The 23,275-nt window shown below is 36.5% G+C and overlaps 1 protein-coding gene across 9 annotated transcripts in view; it reads right to left on the reverse strand.

The window, feature by feature from the left end:
• CLOCK (clock circadian regulator) overlaps window positions 1-23,275 on the reverse strand; it is a 132,982-nt gene that overhangs the window by 25,660 nt on the left and 84,047 nt on the right. For all 9 annotated transcript variants that reach the window (XM_041724391.1, XM_041724395.1, XM_041724388.1 and 6 more), the window contains 8 exons: window positions 18,672-18,792; window positions 15,397-15,510; window positions 15,148-15,266; window positions 12,903-12,985; window positions 12,081-12,187; window positions 6,437-6,584; window positions 5,825-5,900; window positions 375-516 (listed from right to left, as the gene is read on the reverse strand). In XM_041724391.1, coding sequence (XP_041580325.1) covers window positions 375-516; window positions 5,825-5,900; window positions 6,437-6,584; window positions 12,081-12,187; window positions 12,903-12,985; window positions 15,148-15,266; window positions 15,397-15,510; window positions 18,672-18,792 — 910 coding nt within the window. The remainder of the gene's footprint in view (window positions 1-374; window positions 517-5,824; window positions 5,901-6,436; window positions 6,585-12,080; window positions 12,188-12,902; window positions 12,986-15,147; window positions 15,267-15,396; window positions 15,511-18,671; window positions 18,793-23,275) is intronic.

Consider the following 23,275-nt stretch of genomic DNA (forward strand, 5'->3'; position numbering starts at 1 on the left):
CCACCTTCCCACTTGTCTCCCCTCTGGCAAGCAACCAGTCTGTTTTCTATATTTAAGAATCTGGTTTTTTGTTTTTTCTTTGTTCATTTGTTTTGTTTCTTAAATTGGTGAAGTGGATCAAGATCTTATCATCATGATGAGCACTATTCATAGAATTGTTAAGTCATCATATTGTACACCTGAAGCTAATATGACACCATGTGTTAATTATAATTCAACTAAAAAGAAAAAGATTTTAAAAGAGTACTTCAATCAATACTACAGTAAACCTTTCCATATAAAAAATAAAGTAGCATTTGATGAAAAATGCTGATACTAGTAACACATTAGAAGTACTCTCTTGAGAGAAAGTGCTTTCAAGCTAGGATACTTACAGGAAGGGTCTGAGACTGCTGTGTGAGATGATTTTCTTGAACTCCGGGAGGAAGCAGACGGGGTTGGGCTGTGATCAAACCTTTCCAAGGCTTCCTTGAGACTGACTGTGTTTATACGATTATCAGACCCAGAATCTTGGCTCTAAAGAGACAGAGTAAAATAAATGTATTCTTGAGATTCAGTTCAGAGATTCCAAATTAATGATACAGCCTGCTACCCCTTCCTCCCCAAAATCAGTTTTTACCCACAACAAGGCAAAGGGACCTGTGTAATATTAGGTAAGGAAATAAAAGTTTCTTTTCTATAGCCAGAAAATTTTGGCTTTATTCTCTATTTACAGAAACAGATGTGAAAGAATGAAGCTATAGTCTTTCTCAATTTATACCATATATAAAAATTAACTCAAATAGATCAAAGACCTAAGCATAAGAACTAAAACTATAAAACTTGTAGAAGAAAAGGGGAAAAGCTTTATGACCCTGGATTGGGCAGACTTCTTGGATGTGACACTAAAAGCATAGGAAACAAATGTGCATCAAATGACACTATAAATAGAGTGGAAAGGCAGCCCATGGGATGGGAGAAAACACTTGCAAACCACTTATCTGATAAGGGATTAACACCCAGAATATATAAAGAACCTTACAATTAAACAGCAACCTTCCCCCAAAGAATCCAATTTAAAAACAAAGGTCTTACAAAGATATTTCTCAAAAGAAGATACATAAATGGCCAATAAAACACATGAAAAGATGATTAATGTCACTAATCATTTGGGAAATGCGTATCAAAGCCGTGAGATAACCACTTAAAACCCATCAGGATGACTATTATTTAAAATAAAAAAACACAAAATCACCAGGTTTGACAAGGATAAGCCGGAAACTTTGTACACTGCTGGTGGGAATATAAAATAGTGCAGCCACTATAGAAAACAGTATGACAATTCCTCAAAACTTACATATAAAATTACTACATAGTAATTCCATTTCTAGGTATATACTCAAAAGAATTGAAAGCAGACTCAAACAAATATTTGTACACTCATGTTCACAGCAGCATGATTCACAGTACCCAAAAGACAGGTGCAGCCCAAGTGTGCATTGCTAGATGAATAAACAAAATGTGGTATATATCCATACAATGGAATATTACCAGAGTACCCATAATCAGCCGAATCTATCCCCAACCTCACCTCTGAACATCCATTTGCTGGCCTGCTCTAACTAAAACCCAGATGTCTCTAGAAAATACTGCGTTCTTAAAGATCTTTTAAGTGGTGCCTATTTTCTATCCATTTGCTGGCCTGCTCTAACTAAAACCCAGATGTCTCTAGAAAATACTGCGTTCTTAAAGATCTTTTAAGTGGTGCCTATTTTCTATCTCCTAACCTTCAGAACCCTGCTCTGGAGGGGAACAAAAGTCCTCCTACTGCTCTTCCCAGAACTTCTCCCTTTTCTTCTTTCTCAAAACTCATAGCCAGAATCTCACATTATCACTATATGACTACCTCTTATTGCTGCAGTCATTTACTGACCTTAAGGTCACTCCTCACTAAGTACCTGAATTCAAATTTCTGCTCCTGGCTTAGTCTTTTCCTCACTCATTCTTACTTCCACAGTTACCAATATCAATTCACATGTTCAACATTATGACTTCTCTCTTCCTCAATGTCTTGATCTTGATTTCTACCTGTCCTTAGTCACTCATTCTTAGTCATAACCTAGACCTTGTCATTACCAGTAAGAATAAACTTTCCACAATTTCAGTTTCAAACATCCTCCTCTTTGATCAGCATTTTCCATATTTCCTATTCATTTCTCCTTAGTATCCCAACTCCAGTAATCCTTTAGTGGAAGATAAAATACATTGATTGTACCATATTTTCACAATCACTCTCTCATTTTATGTCTTTTCTCCCTTCTTCACCCAGCTTAAATTCATGGTTAATTATCAGAATCACACCCTTACAGTTGTCATCAACTCTCTTACTCCCACCTCCCTTCACACCACACTCCCATGGAAAAATCCCAATGCTTATTAGTCTATTCTGAACCTGGCTGAAGAAATACAACATGGCAACTGTTTTCTCTAAATTAATGGCCAAGAACCTCAAGCAGGTCCTTAATCCTGCCTGCCAAACAGACTAAAATTACCTTGTCTGTTCACTTTCCTACTCCTAGAAAACAATTTAATCCTTGCTCCTCTCTTCTCAAACCTCCAACAAGTTTTCTCCTAACCTCACTCTTAGCTGGTTACTCTACTTCCTAGTTCACTGAAGAGTACTGCGATAAGCTATTATTATATCAATCTGTCTAGCAGCACCTGTACTCATATGTATTTTGCCTTTCTTCATGTCACTACAGATCAGGGATCAGCAAACACTCTCTGTGAGAGTCAGAGTCAAGTACCATAGGCTTTGAGGGCCACACAGTCTGCTCCAACCATTCAACTCTGCTGTTAACAGCACAAAGCAGCCACAGGCAATATATAAACAACTGAGTGTGGCTGTGGAATCAGGATATAATTTTCATGTGTCACAAACATTATTCTTCTCTTGATTTATTTCAATCACTTAAAAACATCTGGAAAACACATTTTTAGCTTATGGGTGTTACAAAACCAGGCAGAGGACTAGATGTGGCCTAAAGGTCATAGTTTGCCCAAAACCCTTCTTGTCACTGAATAGTTTTTCCACTAGCTAAGCCCAATCTGTCCACTTGTGGACTGGATCCCATCTTCTCATCTACTCAAGAACACACTGCTCTAGCATTTCTTTTTTTTTTTTTTTTAAGATTTTATTTTTTATTTATTCATGAGAGACGGGGGGGGGGGGGGGGGGGGCAGAGACACAGGCAGAGGGAGAAGCAGGCTCCATGCAGGGAGCCTGATGTGGGACTCAATCCTGGGACTCCAGGATCAGGCCCTGGGCTGAAGGTGGCCCTAAACCACTCAGCCACTCGGGCTGCCCTGCTCTAGCATTTCTCTCTCTCTCTCTCTCTCTCTCTCTCTAATTCTTCTCTCCCCAACAGACCATTCTCACCAGTATGTAAACATGCTATTATTTCTCCCACCTTAAAAAGCAAAAACTTCTTTTAAGCCTACTTCTTCTACTTACTACTGTGCCACTCCTCTCTTTGTAGGAAAACTTTCCCCACTCACTGTCTCTAACTCCCCTTGTCCTAGAAAATTCTCTCTTATGCCCACCCTAATCAGGCTTTCACTCATATTCCTATTCCACTCAATCTGCTCTTACTGATCAACGAATACATGTTGTTAAACTCAGTGCTCAGCTAATTTAACCTCTTGCAGCTGAATCTGAGAAAGCTGATTGTTCTCTCTTCATAGACATGCTTCTAAGCTTCTAAGATAACTCAGTTTCCTGGTTTTATTCGTACCTCCCTGGATATTCCCTTCAGTCTCCTCTGTGATTGTTCTTGTCTCCTTCACTCTTAAGGATGGAGTGCCCCAGTACTTAGCCCTTGATCATTCTCTCTCTCTCTCTCTCTCTCCCTTCATTCCCTTGGTGATATTTAGATTCATGACCTTAAAATCCATACACACATTAAAGTTTCTCAAAAATATATGTCAAGGGGTGCCTGGGTGGCTCAGTCAGTTAAGTGTCTGCTTTCAGCTCAGGTCGTGATCCTGGGGTCCTGGGATTGAGATCCGTATCAGGCTCCCCACTCAGCAGGGAGTCTGCTTCTCTCTCTCCCTCTGCCTCAACTCATGCTTGCTCGCTCTCTCTCTAGTGCTCACTTTCTCTCTCTTGAACAAATAAATAAGATCTTTAAAATATATGTGTGTGTGTGTGTATCAAATGGACCTCTTCCCTAATCTCCAGGAGGACTGTGGAGGTAAAGAGTAAACACAGTTAAAATAGACAAAGGCACAGTATATTTTGGAAGTAGGGCTAATTGAATTTACTAAGGGTTGGATACTGGCATAAGAGAAAACAAAGCAAGGAGGAACAACCTCTGTATTACTTTAGTTTCTATAACTGTCTTCCCTCATTTCAAAGAACCCTAGATTTAAGCGCTTTTCTCAGAAAATGTATCTTCCTAAAACATACTAGATCTTCTTCCTCTAAGCATACAAAGCCTCTTTGACAAAATTCTTTCATGTGGGATCCATCATTGCAGAGAACTTCTCAGGGTTATTCACTGCTGTATTCTCAGCATCTCAAGCCATGTCCAGTACTTTGGAACATGGAAAGAGTACTTAATAAAGTTTGTTAAAAAAACTGAATGGTATCTCCCATACTGACCCTGGCAATGCCTTATTTAACTCACTTTTTACACAGATTCTTGATTCTTTTCATTCCACTTATTTTCTGCACATCAAAAATAACTTGTAGGCAACTTCTGACATAGCTCACCATGATCCCCCCACCCCCTGGTATTCACCACCTTGTATAATCCCTCCCCTACAGTATAGGCTGGACCTAGTGATTTGCTTCTAATGAACAGAACAGACAAAAGTGATGGGATATTACTTCTCTGAATAGGTTACAAAAGACTCTCTCATTCTGCTGTTGTTCTCTCCCTGGATATTCTTATCTACTTGCTCTGATGGAAATGGCTACCTGGAAAGGAACTGAAGGCTGTATCTGGCCATTAGCCAGCAAGAAACCAAGTCTTCAGTCCAACTGCCATTGAGGAACCCCATCCTTCCAACAAGCGTTGAGTGAGCCTGGAAACAGATTCTGCCCCTAGCAGAACCTTGAGATGACTATGGTCCCCACTGACACTGTGATTACATCCGTGTGAGAGACCCTGGGCTGACACCTTGATTTCAGTCAATAACCAATTCTAAGCAAAGGGCCCATCTAAACTGTACCCAGATCTCTCACAGAAACCAGGAGATAATAAATGTATTATTCTATATTTTACATCATTAAGTTCTGTACACAGCAATAGGTAACAATATACTGTACTTCTACCTGATGTAATGAAAAGAGAAACCAGAGATCAAATTCTGACTATAACTTCCAGCCATGCATCGTTAGGGTTAATTGAATTTACTAAGGGTTGGCAGAGGAGGTACCTTTAGGGGAGGTACCCCCAACCTCCTGTCAAAGCCTCAGTTTCAACATTTTCAAAATGAGGATATTACCTATGAGATAAGGGTATCTGAGGAATAAATGACACTCCATGCTTCATATAAAGAACTAGCCAGAGCTTTGCACACTGTAGGCAATTAGTTAATGGCAGTTTATATCTGAGACCATATATGTCTCTCACTATATAGGAGGTCCTTCAAATCTTTTTTAGAAAAAGGTAAGGTTTTAAAGTACTATATTTAAAATAAAAATAAATAGTAAAATATAATTTATAACCCTGTCACAAGTGAGGAAATGAAATATTTGAAAAATACTTTTCCTATAAATTACTGAGTTTTGTCTTTCATTGGGAAGAAAAAAAATTTTTTTAAACTCTAAGATACATACTTTGTCAGCAGCTGTCTCAGGAAGAGACTCTTCAATGCCAAGTTCTCGTCGTCTTTCAGCCCTAACTTCTGCATAACTACAAATGGAAAAAAATAGAATTTTGGTGCTTAATCATTCATTTAAAATACTGCAGAGGTGCATTCCATATTTGTTATGTGTTTTACTTGTTCATTACAGATTCCAGACTATTTGCTACGCACTACACGAACCTAGAACACATCTATAGTGTTCTATCTTAATCTAGGTATCTCAAAAGTTTTATACGCTACTGTAAATGATTTGTAACTACATCGTACTGAAGAGGAATTAAATAAAGGAAGAGTATGCTTATCTACTCCAGTTCTCCTTTTATATGACTGGCTTTGGTACATAAAAGACAGTTACAATTTCTGTTCTAAACCATGATGTTTATGTCAAGAACTATATATATGTGCGTGTACTTGCACTCTATTTCTACATAATGCCTAAGAGAATTTAATAATGCACTGAAAACATGTGTCAAAAATTAGGAAAAAGATCATGTGTCTCTTAACAAGTCATGCCTAAAAATTACATTGCCAATACCATTATCAGTGTTTCTATAATTCAGAAATGCTATAAAAGAATTATTACCTTACTACGGTGTGAGTACAAACAATAAACTCTGGCCTTGAATTCCACTGATGATAAGTGATGTAATAATGAGTCTGAAGCCAAATCCACTGCTGTCCCTTGGTGAGGAACCTATAATAACATGATTTGCCTTTCCCATATTGCATTACTAAAAAGAAAAGAGAAAAATATTTATTGATTTATATCATTAGTTATGAATATGGTTTTTAGTCAAAGCTATCACTTACAATTAAACCCATATACACAATTCTTCTGGCTTTTCAATAACATATGTATCAGTTACAAGAAAATGTTATTCTATAGAGATAGCTTATGGTCCCAAGCAACTAACGTATCTTCCACAGTGCCCAACTTAGAGCCAGTTATTGCTGATCTCAGATACTTTTCACACACATTAGGTTTCCAAATACTTAAGAATGACGAATTTACGTACTGACTTCCTTCTATCAACACAAACTGAAGATAACAGCAATAAATAATCACATTTGAGGGATTTTTTTCCCCACAGGTACCCTGGCAGGTACAGCAACTTTGGGGCATTTAATTCAAAACTTTAACCAAAATCAGAGTAACATAATTGTTTAAAATAACTGATGAGAGAGAGGTCCAAGATGGTGGAGGAGCAGCAGACCTTAGTTTCATCTGGTCCCAGGAATTCAGCTTGATAGCTATTAAATCATTTTGAACACCTGCGAACTCAACCGGAGATCTAAGAATAGCTACAACTCTACAAATAGAAAAGCAACCACTTTCTGTAAGGTAGGAAGTGCAGAGAAGTGAATCCAAGGTGATATACGGGAACATAAAATGCAAGGGGAGGGAGCCTCCACAAGCCAGCTATGGAAAGTGATAGAACAGTGAAGTGCAAAATCGGTACTTCCAGAAGTCTGCTCCACTGAGGGACGCCCCTGCCTGAAAGATGCTCAGGTGGCCAAGCAAGGCATAATCCTAGGTGGGACAGTGTGGTCTCAGGATTCTCAGGGTCTCAAGAAAACCAGGGGTGCCTGAGTGCAGCACAGTTCCCAGACATCAGAGCAGGGAAGCCAAATTCTATTAATGAGCCCGTGAGTGGGCTCTCAGCTCCAGGTTGTCATAAACAGCAAACTGTGGCACAGTCTGCATGACCACTCTCTGAGCAAGGGACCAGCAAGCGGGAGAACCTGTGAGATCCTTGCTTCCTCCCTTGGGAAGAGCTACATGGGAGCACCCCTAGGAGCCTGGGAGGGGGGTAAATTCTCACCAATATACTAGATTGAAATGGTCAGGCATAGGCTGGGTGAGCACGGAGTGTGGACAGGCGACCAGGGAGACCAACTGCTTTTCCATGAGGGTGCACTGAAGAGTGGGGCCCTGAGCTTTTGGCTCTGGGGCTGGAGATTGGGAGGCTGCCACCTTCACTCTCATCCTCTAAAGCAGCATGGAAGCCTTCAGGAAACAAAGAGCCACCACCAACAGCAATCTGGAGCAGATTAGTAAACCTGGTCTCCTGGCAAGGGCAGTGCAGTTCCTCCAAGGGTAAAGACACTTGAGAATCAGCACAACAGGCCCCTCCCCCAGAGGATCAACCTAAACATCCTGCAAAGACCAAATCGTTCCAACACTGAGAACCGCAAAATTCCAGCACTGGGAGAATACAGCATACAGAATTTATGGGGTTTTTCCCCCCACGATTCTTTAGTCTTCCAATTTTAATTTTTTTCTCTTTACTTTTTCAACCAATTTCTTATTTTATCCAATTTTTAAAAAATCTTCTTTAATTTTCATTTTTACAGTTAAACATTCTACACTTTCATTGTATTTAATTTTATCTTGTTTATGTTTTTCTTTCTTTACTGTTTTGGGATGCAATTTCTTCTAAGAGACCAAAATACACCCAGAATCCAGTGTATGGCTCTATTCTCTTTACCGGTTTGTTTCAGGTTTCTTCTTCTTCTTCATTTTTTTCTTTTTGTCAAAATCTTTAATTTTCATCCTTACAGTTACCGTCTATCCTTTCATACATTTAATCTTATTCGTGTATATATAGGTTTTTCTGTCCTCACAATTCTGAGATGTAGTTTAACAAACCAACCAAAATACACTCAGGATATAGTGCTCTGTTTTATTCACCTTTGTTTATATTCCTTCTTTTTCTTTTTTTCTCTTTTAATTTTCATTTTTACAGTTACATTCTATCCTTTCATTGTATTTAATGATTTTTTTTGCACATGTAAGTTTTTCTTTTGTTACAATTTTGGGATCTAGTTTTCTAACAAATGGACCAAAATGCACACAGGATCCAGTGGACTGCTCTATTCTGTTTACTTGTTTGATTATATATATATTTTTTTTCTTCCAGTTTTAGGTCTCTTCTGATTTGTTTAGTGTATATTTCTCTGGGGTTGTTGTGGTCATTTCAGTACTTTATTCCCTCGTCCATCCATACTTCTCTGGGTAGAATGACAATTCTACCTCAAAAACTAACTTCAAAGAAGAGAATACCCCATTCACTGCAATAGACAGATCATCTAAGCAGAAGATCAACAAAGAAACAAGCTTTCTTTGCTTGTTTCTTCTGCTTTGAATGACACACTGGACCAAACAGACTTCACAGATATATTCAGAACATTACATATTCTTCTCAAATACACATGGAACCCCCAGAATGGATCACATACTGGATCAGAAATCAGGTCTCAACCAGTACCAAAAGAATGGGATCATTATCTCCATATTTTTAGACCATAATGCTTTGAAACTGGAACTCAATCACAAGAGGACATTTGGAAAGAACTCAAATACATGGAAGCTAAGGAGCATCCTACTAAAAAATGAATGGGTCAATCAGGAAACTAAAGAATTAAAAAAATTCATGGAAACAAATGAAAATGAAAGCACAACTGTTCAAAACCCTTGGGATACTGCAAAGGCGATCCTTAGTGGGAAGTATATAGCAATACAAGCCTTTCTCAAAAAAACAAGAAAGGTCTTAACTATACCACCTAACCTTATACCTAAAGGAGCTGGAGAAAGAACAGCAAATAAAGCCTAAACCCAGCAGGAGAAGACAAAGAATAAAGATTAGAGCAGAAATCAAGGACCCAAGTAAATAAAATCATGAATGAAAGAGGAGATATCACAACCAACACTGAATACAAACAATTATAAGGACATACTATGAACTACTATATGCTAATAAGGCAACCTGGAAGAAATGGATGCATTCCTAGATATGTATAAACTACCAAAATTGAAATAGAAATAGAAAATCTGAACAGACCCATGACCAGCAAGGAAATTTAAGCAAAAATCAAAAACCTCCCAACAGAGAGTCCAGGGCCAGATGGCTTCCCAGGGGAATTCTACCAAACATTTAAAGAAGAATTAATACCTCTTCTTCTAAAGCTGTTTCAAAAAATAGAAATGGAAGAAAAACTTCCAAACTCTCTATGAGGCCAGCATTATCTTGATCCCAAAACCAGACAAAGACCTCACCAAAAAGGAGAACTACAATCCAATATCCCTGATAAGCATAGATGCCAAAATTCTCACCAATATACTAGCCAATAGGATCCAATAGTACATTAAAAGGATTATTCACCACAACCAAGTGGGATTTATTCCTAGGGTGGTTCAACATCTGCAAATCAGTGCAATATACTATACATTAATAAAAGAAAGGACAAGAACTGTATGATCATCTCAATAGAAAAAGAAAATGCATTTGACAAAGTACAGCATCCTTTCTTGATTAAAACTCTTCGCAGAGTAGGGATAAACATTCCTCAATATCATAAAAGTCCTATGCACAAAGCCCACAGTGAATATCATTCTCAATGGGGGAAAACTGAGAGCTTTCCCCCTAAGGTCAGGAAGACAGCAGGGATGTTCACTCTCACTACTGCTGTTCAACATAGTACTAGAAGTCCTAGCCTCAGTAGTCAGACAACAAAAAGAAATAAAAGGCATCCAAATCAGCAAAGAAGCCAAACTCTCCCTCTTTGCAGATGATGACATGATACTCTATATGGAAAACCCAAAAGACTTGACCCCAAAATCGATACAATGCATACAGGAATTTAGCCAAGTGGCAGGATATAAAATCAATGCCCAGAAATCAGTTGCATTTTTATACACTAACAATGAGACAGAAGAAAGAAATAAAGGAGTCAATCCCATTTACAATTACACCCAAAACCATAAGATACCTAAAGAATAAACCTAACCAAAGAGGCAAAAGATCTGTACTTAGAAAACTATAGAGGGACGCCTGGGTGGCTCAGTCATTGAGCATCTGCCTTCCACCTGGCATGATCCCGGGGTCCTGGGATCGAGTCCCACATCAGGCTCCACACAGGGGGCCTGTTTCTCCCTCCCTCTGCCTGTGTCTCTGCCTCTCTCTGTCTCTCTCACAAATACATAAAATCTAAAAAAACAAAAACAAACAAAAAAACAAACAAGCCAAAATTATAGAACACTCATGAAAGAAACTGAGGAAGACACAAAGAAATGGAAAAACATTCCATGCTCATGGGTTAGAAGAATATTGTTAAAATGTCTATGCTACATAGAGCAATCTCTACACTCAATGCAATCCCTATCAAAATACCATCAGCTTATTTCACAGGGTTGGAACATACAATCCTAAAATTTGTATGAACCAGAAGAGACCCAAATAGCCAAAAGATTGTTGAAAAAGAAAGCCAAAATACCTGGGGTGAATAATGTTGTTTTTTGTTTGTTGTTGTTGTTGTTGTGTTTTTTTGTGCTGAAAAACTTTACTCTGAAATCTTCCACTTAGTTGATTGATGCTGTTATGTAACATGATTTATTTTCATACAGAGGCTTACTACACCAACCTAAGGCATCATGGTATTATCTTAAACATCTAATTATAAGCTTTAGAGGACAGTTAAAGAGGGTAGGATTTGGGGGGGAGAATCAGAGAAGCAAATAAAACATCATTAAAGCAAACTTCTGAAACAAAGAAGGAACAGCATGTGGTAAACAGTCTAGACTCTAATCCTGTTTCTGCCACCAATGGATTGTGGGAATTTGAGTAAATTACCTGGTTTTACTGTGCCTTAGTCTACTCATGGAGGTGATAATAATATGTACTTTCTAGAACTCTGGTGATGAATAATGGAGATAATGTATATAAATTGTTTAGAATAATGTCAGCCAGGCACGAGATGCTAATGTTCCTGCTACTAATAACCATAATGGCAGGTAACATTAAGCACTATGTGCTTTCTAAGAGTTTTTTTTAATGTGTACCTGCCTCCTGCAAACTTACATGACTGGATATCAAAACTAAGAAACAGTGTTATAATATTTTGACATATATTACAGTTTCCAAAGGAATCTACTTCTCTTACTCCAGTTGTAGAACTTATTTCAAAAACAAGGTTTATTAGATGCCAAATTATAAACTTGTACTTACTATTATAGATTAAAATATGTAAAACAGGAACAAGTTTAAGTTTGATCTAGGATTCCTACTGGATTGGTTATAAAGTCAAATCTTCAATAAAAATAAAATCTTCCAGTACTTTTCAAAAATAAAAAAATGGTTACAAGTCTGCATTTTACCACCTTCTATTAATAATACTATTTACTTGACTAAAAGCAGTAATTATCACCAGAAATATTAAAATCTACTTACAGTGCTCATGACACTTTGCCAAATTTTCTAGGTCATCCACATGATAGTAATCATAGCCTGATGTTCCCAGAACTTCAAATGGCAAATATCCTATTATAGGTGGTGCCCTAAATTACATATAAAACAATCAGTATTAAAACTTTTTCCATAGTAAGAAATTCCTCAACTAGAAATCAGTTTTTGGGGGTTGCCTAGGTGGGTCAGTTGGCTGAGCATAAGACTCTTGGTTTCAGCTCTGGTCACAATCTCAGGGTGGTGGGATGGAGTCCTATGTCATTGGGCTCCACACTTTGTGGGGTGTCTGCTTGATATTCTTTCTCTCCCTCTCCTTCTACACAGACACCTCACCCTCCTGGCTGTACACATGTGCACTCTCTCTCTCTCTTAAACAAGTTAAATATCTATCTATTTATCTATCTATCTATCCATATATATATCTATCTTGGGGTGCCTGGGTGGCTCAGTCAGTTAAGCACCTGAATTCGGCCCAGGTCATGATTCTAGGGTCCGGGGATCAAGCAGGAGTTGGTCTCTCTGCTCAGCAGGGAGTCTGCTTTTCCCTCTCCCTCTGACAGCCCCACTCACTCCTTGTCTTTTCACTCACTCACTCACTCGCTCTCTCTCAAACGAATAAATAATCTTTTAAAAATAAAAACTAAAAAAAAAAATCTTTAAAAAAAGAAATCAGTGTTAGCAGAATCTTTAGTTTTTGAAAAATGGATGATGGATTTGAACACTGGATTAGAAAAAGTTTGTCCTTGAAACCCATTAATTTCAAGTTATATGACTTTTAGCTTTTTATTGAATTTAAAATGAAATTACCTGTGATCTAGAAATAGGAACTTCCATTCTAAACTATGTCTAGATGTAAACTCTTCATTAGGTTCTTCAACAGTGCACATTTCCTACAAGCAAATTAATAATTAAAATTTAGAAGTACTGTTCTGTGCCCTTTGGAAGAATCCTAAATATTGTTAGCTATGAAAGTCATCATTAGATAATTTTCCCCTAAATTATTTTTTAATCACATTTTAAATTTCTAGTATTAAAGACTGTAGCAGGGCGCTTGGGTGGCTCAGTTGGTTAAACATTTGCCTTCTGCAGGGGTCATGATCCCGCGGTCCTGGGATCGAGCCTCACATCAGACTCCCTGCTCAAAGAGGAGTCTGCTTCTCCCTGTGCCTGTCACTCCCCCTGCTTGTGCTCTGTCAAAGAAAAAAAAAAAAGAATGTGGCAATAAACAGATGTAGACTTCTGGGGGAGTATTTCTCACTCAACATATTTCTCTATTCACTCACATGCCTTTAAAACCCTAATTTTAAATTCAGATCTCACTCCTTAACTACAGTTCTGTATTTCTATCTAGGTGTCTCCACGCATCACAAACTCAACATGTCCTAAAATGAACTAACTGCCTTACTCCTCATACTCACACAGTTTTGCATCTCATTACTGGAGGCATACCTGTGTTGTGCCATCAGTCTAGAAATCTGATAGTCACAACACACTCTCATTTTCCCCTTTTAAAAATCACCTTAATGGCTCTTAACAAACTCTTTCAATTTTACGTTCTAAATTGAAAAAAAGAAATGTTTGATACCATCTATCTTCATGGTCTTACTATACTTGCCATCACTTACTTACTAGACTTGCCATCACTGGCTCATATTATTGCCAATGCTTCTCCCCAGACAAGTCTCCTTGTTTTATAACTCATCTTCTTTTCTGGCCATAATTACCTTCTAATACTCAAGTATGATTATAACTTCTCTGCTTAAAAACTTTCATATTTCCTTTGGTTAGGATAAAGTTTAAAATCTTTATCATGGAGAAACAATAATGAAGCACTTCATTTCTGGACTCTGCTTGCTTTTCTAATCTCATCTCCTAATATCCCTACCCTCTCCACACACAGTAACCTTAGACCCTAGTCATACTCAGCATTGTATTCAAACCTTCTCTGTGTCCTTGAATGACCTTCTGTAGCACAATGTAGTGAATTAAGAGCTTAGGCCTTGAAAGAATGGGAATTAGAATCAATCTCAGTTCTGCCACTTATCAGCTGCAACTCTGAACAAGTAACATAACTTCCTCAAGCCTCAGTTTCTTTATATATAAAATGAGGACCATACTAGCATCTTATAAAGTTGCTACAAGAGTTAAATAATACACGTGAAGTATGCAGCACTCACCAAATGTTAGCCATTGCTATTAAATCCTAAGAACAGAACAAGCAGAGCAAGACTAGATTAAGATTCTCTAACTGCTATTTCAGCGTTCTGTCCTAGAATATGGTATCTCCCTAAATTTAAAATCTTAGCATGGCTTATTTCAAGCCACTTTCTAGGGGTTGAACTCTTTCATTTTCCCACTCATTTAATCATCTACTTCTTGGGCCCCAGGGAGTAAAATAAATTTAACTGAATTTTAAAACTGAAAAGGTAAATTATATCCAGTAAAAGGCCACTTACATTTTTCAAAAGAGAATTTCAAAAGCAATCCTTAAAAATTACTTAGATTTTTGGCCTTTCCCCTTTAATGCAGATTGTGAACTATTCAAAAAGTACCCTGAAATTTTGTACAAAAGCAGGATGGTGGTGATACATAACCACTGGTTAACTGCAAGGAGATATATTTTTAAATTAGTTACAATTTAATGAGTGCCTTGATAACCCAAAATAAAGATGAAATGAGAGAAGGAGATAAACCATAAGAGATTCTTAACTCTAGGAACTCTTAACCCTCAGCAAACTGAGGGTTGCTGGAGGTGAAGTGAGTGGGGGAATGGGGTAACTGGGTGATGGGCATTAAGGAGGGCACTTGATGTAATGAACCCTGGGTGTTATATTCAAATTATGAATCACTAAACTCTACCTGCAAAACTAATATGTTGTATGTTCATTAATTTTAAATTAAACAAAAGAAAAAAATTATCATGACCATGTATATTTAAGGAGTCATGATCACTACCACTTCAATGTAAGAAATTTCAGTTATTTTGGAAACAACAAAGATAGTTTTTATATTATGAAGTGGAATCCTCTTCAGAAAACAATCAGAAACATACCTTGATGAACTGAGGTGTAGCTAATCTCACAGTAGCTACAAAACAAACTCTATCATCGTAAGATGGCCTGTGTGTGCGTTGTATAGTTCCTTCAAAACCATTGTGTGCTGAAGTGGATACTAAAACAATAAGAAATAGATATCATCAGTTACTCCAGTAAAATCTAGTTTTTACTGATGTTCAAAACATCTGCATCTTTAAAAGCTTAAAAGAAATACCAAGTTAAAATTCACTATATTTTTAACTTACCACTGTTTAAGGATTTAAAATTTCCTATAAATTTCACATATTCATAGGTAGATGGCTCCTTTGGGTCTATTGTTCCTCGAAGCATATGACAACAGAATTCTAATTGATTTTTTGCTGAAATGAGAAAAAATGTGATATATTTGTGACTTATCATGATTATAAGATGATAAAATTTGTGTAAGTTTATAATCACTCTTTTCTCCACCATAAGTCCTCAATGACATTTTATTTAGTCCATAAAAGTAGAATATCTTTAGAAGATGATGGAACCTTATTTTTTTAATTTTTATTTTTTTTAATTCATAGAGATGCAGAGAGAGAAAGAGAGGCAGAGACACAGGCAGAGGGAGAAGCAGGCTCCATGCAGAGAGCCTGACGTGGGACTCGATCCAGGGTCTCCAGATCATGCCCCGGGCTGCAGGCGGCGCTAAACCACTGTGCCACTGGGGCTGCCCTGGAACCTCGTTCTTAATAGAGAAGACAGATTTCCTGATATAAGCAACTGTTTCCCCACTTTTATCTGTCCTTCCTTCTCATTCCTCACTCATATCAAAGAAAGGTTTTGCTTCCCATTACAAAACTAATGCTTCTCTCTACCTTGAATAGTCTTTTCTACCTTCTCTAGGACACCATTGTCATTCATTCCTTTAGCATCCTTCTCTTCTCTTCTCTGGCTCCTTACTTTCACTTTTAAATTTGTCCAGGTCTTTCCATCTTGAACAAAGCGTTTTTCATGCTATTCTTTTTAGATCATAGATCTTCCTTTTTATTATGTGCTCTAGTTTCCATGTGCTCTAGTTTTCCTCATGAAATTTGGTTTAAGTCCTTACACCTCTGAAGAAATTGCTCTTCTGAAGATCACCAACATTTATATTGTTAACTTCAATGATCTTTCCTCATTGTTTCTAAAACTGTTGATTTCAATGATCTTTCCTTGTTTCTACCTCTTTTAAAACTCATTAGGTCTTCATCCCCATAACACGAAACTTATCTTCCTACAATAATTGCATCTATAAACCCTCTGTCAATCTATTTTCAAACTATGGGCATTCACAAAAGTTCTATTTATCTTTATCTTTCACTATCTCTTATAAACTTATTGGCTTTGGTAAAATTTATTGTCTCCTAAATCTCTCTTCCTAATTCTAACATTTTATGTAAGACCAAGTCTCGTATCACTATTGCTTTAGGACATTTCTACTTGACTGTCCCACCAAGTAGCTTAAACTCAAAATATCTGGAAGTTAATTTATTCCTCTTTCTTCTAAACCAGCTGTTCTCCTTTGTCCTATGTATGTTATCTTCCCAGTTAGAAACCCTATCAATTTGGTCTCTTCTCCACCTATCCCATGTCCCCAAACTAATTTGTCACCAGGACCTGCTATTTATTTCACCAATGAAGCTCTCATTAGTCATTTTTTCCAATATCCAGTACCACCAATTTAGTAGACAAATTACTCTCCACCCAGGTAACTGCAGAATGTATTCTTTAAGCTTCTACACCCTTGCCACTCAAATTCAATCTTGCCTACTACTCTTAGACTAATATTACCTTCATCGTCATTCTAGCATTCAAGGACTAGTAATGCCTATTTCTGTTCACAGCATTTAATTCATACCCTTCTGTCAGTACCATGAATGGTTTTATTATCAAACTCAACAGATTCAAAATCTAACTACTTTCTTCCTAAAACCTTCCCCACTGATGATCCCTAGCCACGTGGTTACCTGTGTCTAATAACAAGTCCTCTTGAGTTTATCTACTCAACACTCATATATAGGCTTTCCTTTCCACTCTTACTTCTATTGCTGTTTTTTTTTTTTTTAAAGATTTTATTTATTTATTCATGAGAGAGAGAGAGGCACAGACACAGGCAGAAGGACAAGCAGGCTCCCTTTGGGGAGCCTGACATGGGACTCGATCCCGGGTCTCCAGGATTATGCCCTGGGCCAAAGGTGGCGCTAAACCGCTGAGCTATCCGGGCTGCTCTCTTTTGCTATTCTTACCTCCAGTCTGGTACTTTCAAAATTTTCCAGCTGAGATATATATTTTCAGACCACTTTTTTACAAATCCCCTTTCACTGGCTCCTTGCTATATAAAAAGTAAAAATCAAATTCCTTAGGATGAACTATTAATATTAAGCTTTATTTCCTTCTCTGAACACAAATCATACCACTTGTACCACCCCACCTTCATTATGGCCCAAACGAACAGCTTGCAGAATCCTTTATTTTCTAATCAATTTCCCATTTTATATCACATTTCTCCTCTGGCATGAATACTTTTTTTTGTGTATCAACTGTTTAACTAGAGAATCAGGAAGTCATTTAATTAAAGCTTTTCTCTATCAAAAAGTACTGTTGGAAGCAGAAATCTAAGCACTATCTTTCTGCCAAAGGCTTGCTTGCATTCAGTTCTCTAGCCAATTCTGCCCTTAGGAAGGTCTCTAAAGTAGACCTTTTCTCCTCTGTCCACCTATTGCTAGGTCCCAGAGTTCCAGCTTTCTTCTCTCTTTGCTCTATGTATTTACTTCAAGTAATGCCATGCAATCCATGAAGTCAAACACTATTTATAGACCTATAACTGGCCTCTATAGCTGGCCTCTATAGTGATTAAACACTAAACTGTTTTCTAACAATTTCAGATAAACAAGGTGTAATTTAGTGAAGAAAATGAGATATTCTGATCAAATTAGTCAAATGAACCTACAAGAGGTATATGATTATACCACAGTATTTTGTACTTCTTAAAGGTAAGAACTATTATTCACATTCTTGGCAATTTTATGATACAGCACAAATTCCAGGCACGTTAAATACATCCAATAAATAACTTAATTCTGTTTAGTTAATAAACCAATTTCCCTTACTTAATAATATTCTGAAACAGGGAAGTTATTTTTTCCACAGTTTTGATGTTCAACTGATTAGTGATGAAAATGAGAATATTTTAATTTTTTTCTCATTACATACAAAAAGATTTTTTAAAATTTATTGCCAAGTTCTATTTTTGTGTAAAGTATACTTTTATATTAAACTACTGTAACAAAAAAGATGAGATTTCAATATACCTGGAAAGAGATTTCAGATTTTTAATATAGTCATAATTCTATTATATATGTATATATTAATACTTAAAAAGGATCTAATGTGGTATATGGAATAATGCTATGTGTTAATTTGGTTAGACATGTCTGTGTTAGTTAAAACTTACAAAAGTAAAGGAAAATGCAAACAAATACATTTAACTTTTTGCTTGATAGCTACTACTTACATTTTAAATATTCAGGGGTTAAGGAATCACTTTCCAGCAGATGAGTAGAGAGCATTTTATAAACTTCTGAATGTTCCCCTTCTGGGATAAAATTAAATATGCTTTGATCCACAAGATCAGACTGAAAAAGAAATTTTTAAAAAATAAAATAATTTTAGTCATTCAAGGTATATTTATTTTAAAAGTGTATCATCATTCTTAAAATATCACATGAGCATATGGCTAACTTTCAAATATCCATAAAAAGTGACAATGCCAAGTTATAGAGCACAACTCAAAAAACAATAGAAGGTGGAATGAAGGTTAACATGACCTCCAATCCTGATATTAGTGTCATCAGATCTATGATCAATATGACTTTGAAAATCTGATAAATTATTTCCAAAGATGAGTTTCACCAAATTTAATATATAACAGGATTCAGAAAGTTTATTAGAAAAAATCTTTGGCTATAAGAAACAGCCTTACCATATGTCTAAACCTCTCCTAAATTATGGTGGTGTACACTATACAAAGTACCAAAGCACTAGCCACTGCCTAAGTGAAGAAGAGGTTTGATTCTAGTGTTTGTTATTTCAACTGTCTAGTGTGTCCTTTCTTTTTTACCTCACTTTTTCCAGTCATATATCCTGTATCTTGTTGTCAAAAGTCCTGCTTTTAGATAACAAAAAAGGCAAGTAGTATTTTAAGCATTACAATTCTTGCTAAAAATATGGCTTTAACCATGATTTAGTAACCAACAATGATGTGCCATGGCTGTGGAATCAAAAATGATTAAGATAGTTCCTATACCTAAGAAAACTGACAAAGGGCTCCTGGGTAGCTCGGTTGGTTAAGTGTCTACCTTTGGCTCAGGTCATGATCCCAAGGTCCTGGGATCCAGCCCTATATCAGGCTCCCTGCTCAGCAGGGAGTTTGCTTCTCCCTCTCCCTTTGCCCTTTCCCCCTGACTCATGCACACACCTACATTCCCTCTCTCTCACATAAATATATAAAAATAATAATAATAAAAAAAACACCACTGACAAAACTTCAGTGACTTCACACCTCCTATCAAAGCTAGTCCACTCTACTTGGTTTTTCTACATTTTCAAACTGCCTCATGGAATCCTGGGGAGAGTGAAGTGGTATCTTAAGAACTATGGAGGAAGGGGTGAAGGGCAAGGGAAATGAGAGGACTTGTATAGGTTGGGCTAAGGGTCTATCCACTTACATTCAACCAAAGCACTTCCACTGTTTCTATTTTAAACCCTATAAAGATTTTGTTAAAAACAAAAGTAAAAAAACAAAACCAAACCTTCAAACGACAATAAGAAACAAACATAGGGGTTAGTGGGAGGTAAGGAAGGGGTGTTTTATTACTCTTCATACAAGCCATACATTCATATTCTTTTTCTTGTCTTTTCTCTAGCCCTCAACATTCACCCCATGAAGTAGAATATCCCTCCCCCATCTTTCAACAGGTTTGTACCCTCTCAAAGATCAGCTCAAACTATTTCCTTCAAAAAACCATTCTCTTCTTGCCATTTGCAATGATATGGATGGAACTAGAGAGTATTATGCTAATTGAAGTAAGTCAGAGAAAGGCAAATACTATACGATTTCACTCATGTGGAATTTAAGAAACAAAACAGATGGACATAGGGGAAGGGAAGGAAAAATACAGTAAGATGAAAATTGAAAAGAAGGCAAACCATTAGAGATGCTGAACTTTAGGAAACAGTTGCTGGAGGGGAGGTAGGTGGGGGATGGGGTAACCGGGTAATGGGCATTAAGTAGAGTACTTGATGTAATGAGCATTGGGTGTTAAATGCAACTGATGAATCACTAAATTCTACCTCTGAAACTGATTTTTTAAAAAATCATTCTCTTAACACCATAATCCACAGTAAAAATATTGGAATTCTTTTAGATTTATTACCCATATCATTCATTTTCCATAAAAATATTTGTTATATTTTAATGTCTATGCCCTGCTAACCCGTAGGTGAACAAAAAGGGCCTTATCTCGGGACACCTGGGTGGCTCAGTGGTTGAATGTCTGCCTTCAGTTCAGGGCGTGATCCTGGGTCTGGGGATCGAGTCTCACATCAGATTCCCTGTGAGGAGGCTGCTTCTCCCTCTGTCTATGTCTCTGCCTCTCTCTGTGTGTCTGTCATGAATAAATAAATAAAATCTTGAAAAAAAAAAAAAGAGGGGCCTTATCTCTTACACCTTCATCTTCTGCCCTTCAAATTAAGGCACATTAGCACTATGCTCTGCATGTAACAGTTATTAGTACAGTAAAATATTTTGGTTTAAGGAATTATTTGATGAAGGCTTTGGAATAACCATATCAAAAATAAATCTATATTTTGAGATTTTTCTGATAGTCTGAAAAACCTTAGTAATAATGAACTAAAAATTCAAGCATGAGTAAGAACAAAAGCTAGAAAATTGCTTTTTATTGACAAAATAAAATATCAGTAATACAAGCATTGATACTAATATAAAAAATTAACAGAAAAATAAGACGCCAATTTGAAAAACTGAAACTTTCATTTTGGAAAATAATCATTTTGGAAAGGATTATAGTTTTCTACTATTATTTATTCTTATCTATAATTTTTTTCTACTATTTCAGTAAATTATGATTGGAGCCACATTACCCCTGCTTTTCCATCTATAAACTTATAGGAAGTTTCATATTCACAGAGAAAATATGAATGACTATTATACAGTGGTACGGTCACAAGCGATGCTTCCTCACCATTTTGCTTCCTCTGATACTTAATAATATGAAATGTCAGAGTCAGCAGGCAACTAATTAATGTGTCAAACTTTTCCTTGAACCACTACATTTAAAATCTCTAAATGAAGCTGATCATACTTGATGCTGGCAAACCATCCACTTAGTTCCCAAACACAATTCAAAGGAAAGAAAATAAAATGGTAGCTATCTGGATCCTTCTATCTCTCTTAATCATTTTCATGAAGAAATATAAAACCTACTTATTATAATGTGACATAAATCAACAGCCTATTTCTTTTCTTTTTCTTAAACTAGAAGTTTGTGCCTCTTAATCTCCTTCTCCTATTTCATCCATCCTCCCCTTCCCCCATCTCCTTGGAAGTTACTAGTTTGTTCTGTGTATTTAACAGTCTGTTGAGTTTTTAAAATTCATTTGTTTTATTTTTCAGATTCCACATATAAGTGAAACTATTTGGTATTTATCTGACTTATTTTGCTTCGTATAATACCCTCTAGATCCATTTATGTTTTTGCAAATGGCAAGAGTTCATTCTTTTTTATGGCTGAGTAGTATTCCATTGTGTGTGTGTGTGTGTGTGTGTGTGTGTGTGTGTGTGTGTATCTCACACTTTCTTTATCTATTTATCTATTGATGAACACTTGGGATGCTTCCATAGCTTGGCTATTATAAATAATGCTGCAATAAACACAGGGGTACCTATATCTTTCTGAATTAATGTTTGTGTTTTCTTTGGGTAAATAAACAAGAGTGGAATTACTGGATCATACAGGCCTTTCTGTTCTTTTCTACAATAGGTCAATGTGACCATTTAGTAGAAACTATTCACTATTACCAATTTCTTTTTCTTTCAAGTAGACAACCAACAGTTAGATAATTGCTTTAGTTTGGAAATATAAACACAAGTTGCTTACAAGGGACTAAAAGCTCCTCTTTAAAAAAATGGCAAATGTGTGTTGGATACAACTGTGTTCCTTAGGTACAGGTATAAGGAACAACAATTCTAGCCCTATCAAGTAAGTTCTCAAAATCATTACATAACTATTCAAAAAAATTCTAAATTGTATTTTTGCATACTGTTTATGCCAAAGTCTGTACTGATTTTATTAAAAAAATACTGTGTTTATATTTCCAAACTAACACCTTAAGGACAGCAGAAAAGGACAAGAAAAGTATCTTAAAAGCAGCACTTTTACTCCTGGACTCTGTAACATGGTTAATCATCCCCGCTGATATTACATGTGATTACAAGTTTAATATGTTCTCTCTTAGGAACATATTTAAACAAGTGTGAGGAAATTAATCTTCACTTGTAAAGTGTTACCAATTTTAAGTTCCCAGTAAAGAGACCTGACTTTTTGTGTTGGCACTTTCACTAAATTCTTACATAATTAAGTCCAGTTTCTCTGGGTACGTGTCTGCTGATAACATAAAGGGAGACTGGGCTAAGGAGGTCTAAAATCCCTTCTGACACTAAGGTTGTATGATCCTATGACTTTGTCACAGAATGTCAGACCAAGAGGGGAAAAAAACCCAGTAAAATTCCTTCTGATTATTAGCCATAAGTAGGTTAAAATGTGCCTAAATTAATTTCATAAGTATGAAGTTAAGAAAAATATTTTTTGTAGGACCTAAAGTATCAGTTTTATAATTCTATAGTCAGAATTTAAAAATTTTAAGTCATATTGATCACTAAGATGGCAAATTTTAATTTCTCAACAGAATTAAATTATAAACAGTAAAGCCTAACTTGGGGATTTGCTAATGTTTCTTTCCTCTCAGGCAACAGCAAAAATTCTATTTTTTTATTTTTTATTTTTTATTTATGATAGTCACACAGAGAGAGAGAGAGAG

Source organism: Vulpes lagopus, chromosome 12 (assembly GCF_018345385.1).
Source record: "Vulpes lagopus strain Blue_001 chromosome 12, ASM1834538v1, whole genome shotgun sequence".
Taxonomy (NCBI): domain Eukaryota; kingdom Metazoa; phylum Chordata; class Mammalia; order Carnivora; family Canidae; genus Vulpes; species Vulpes lagopus.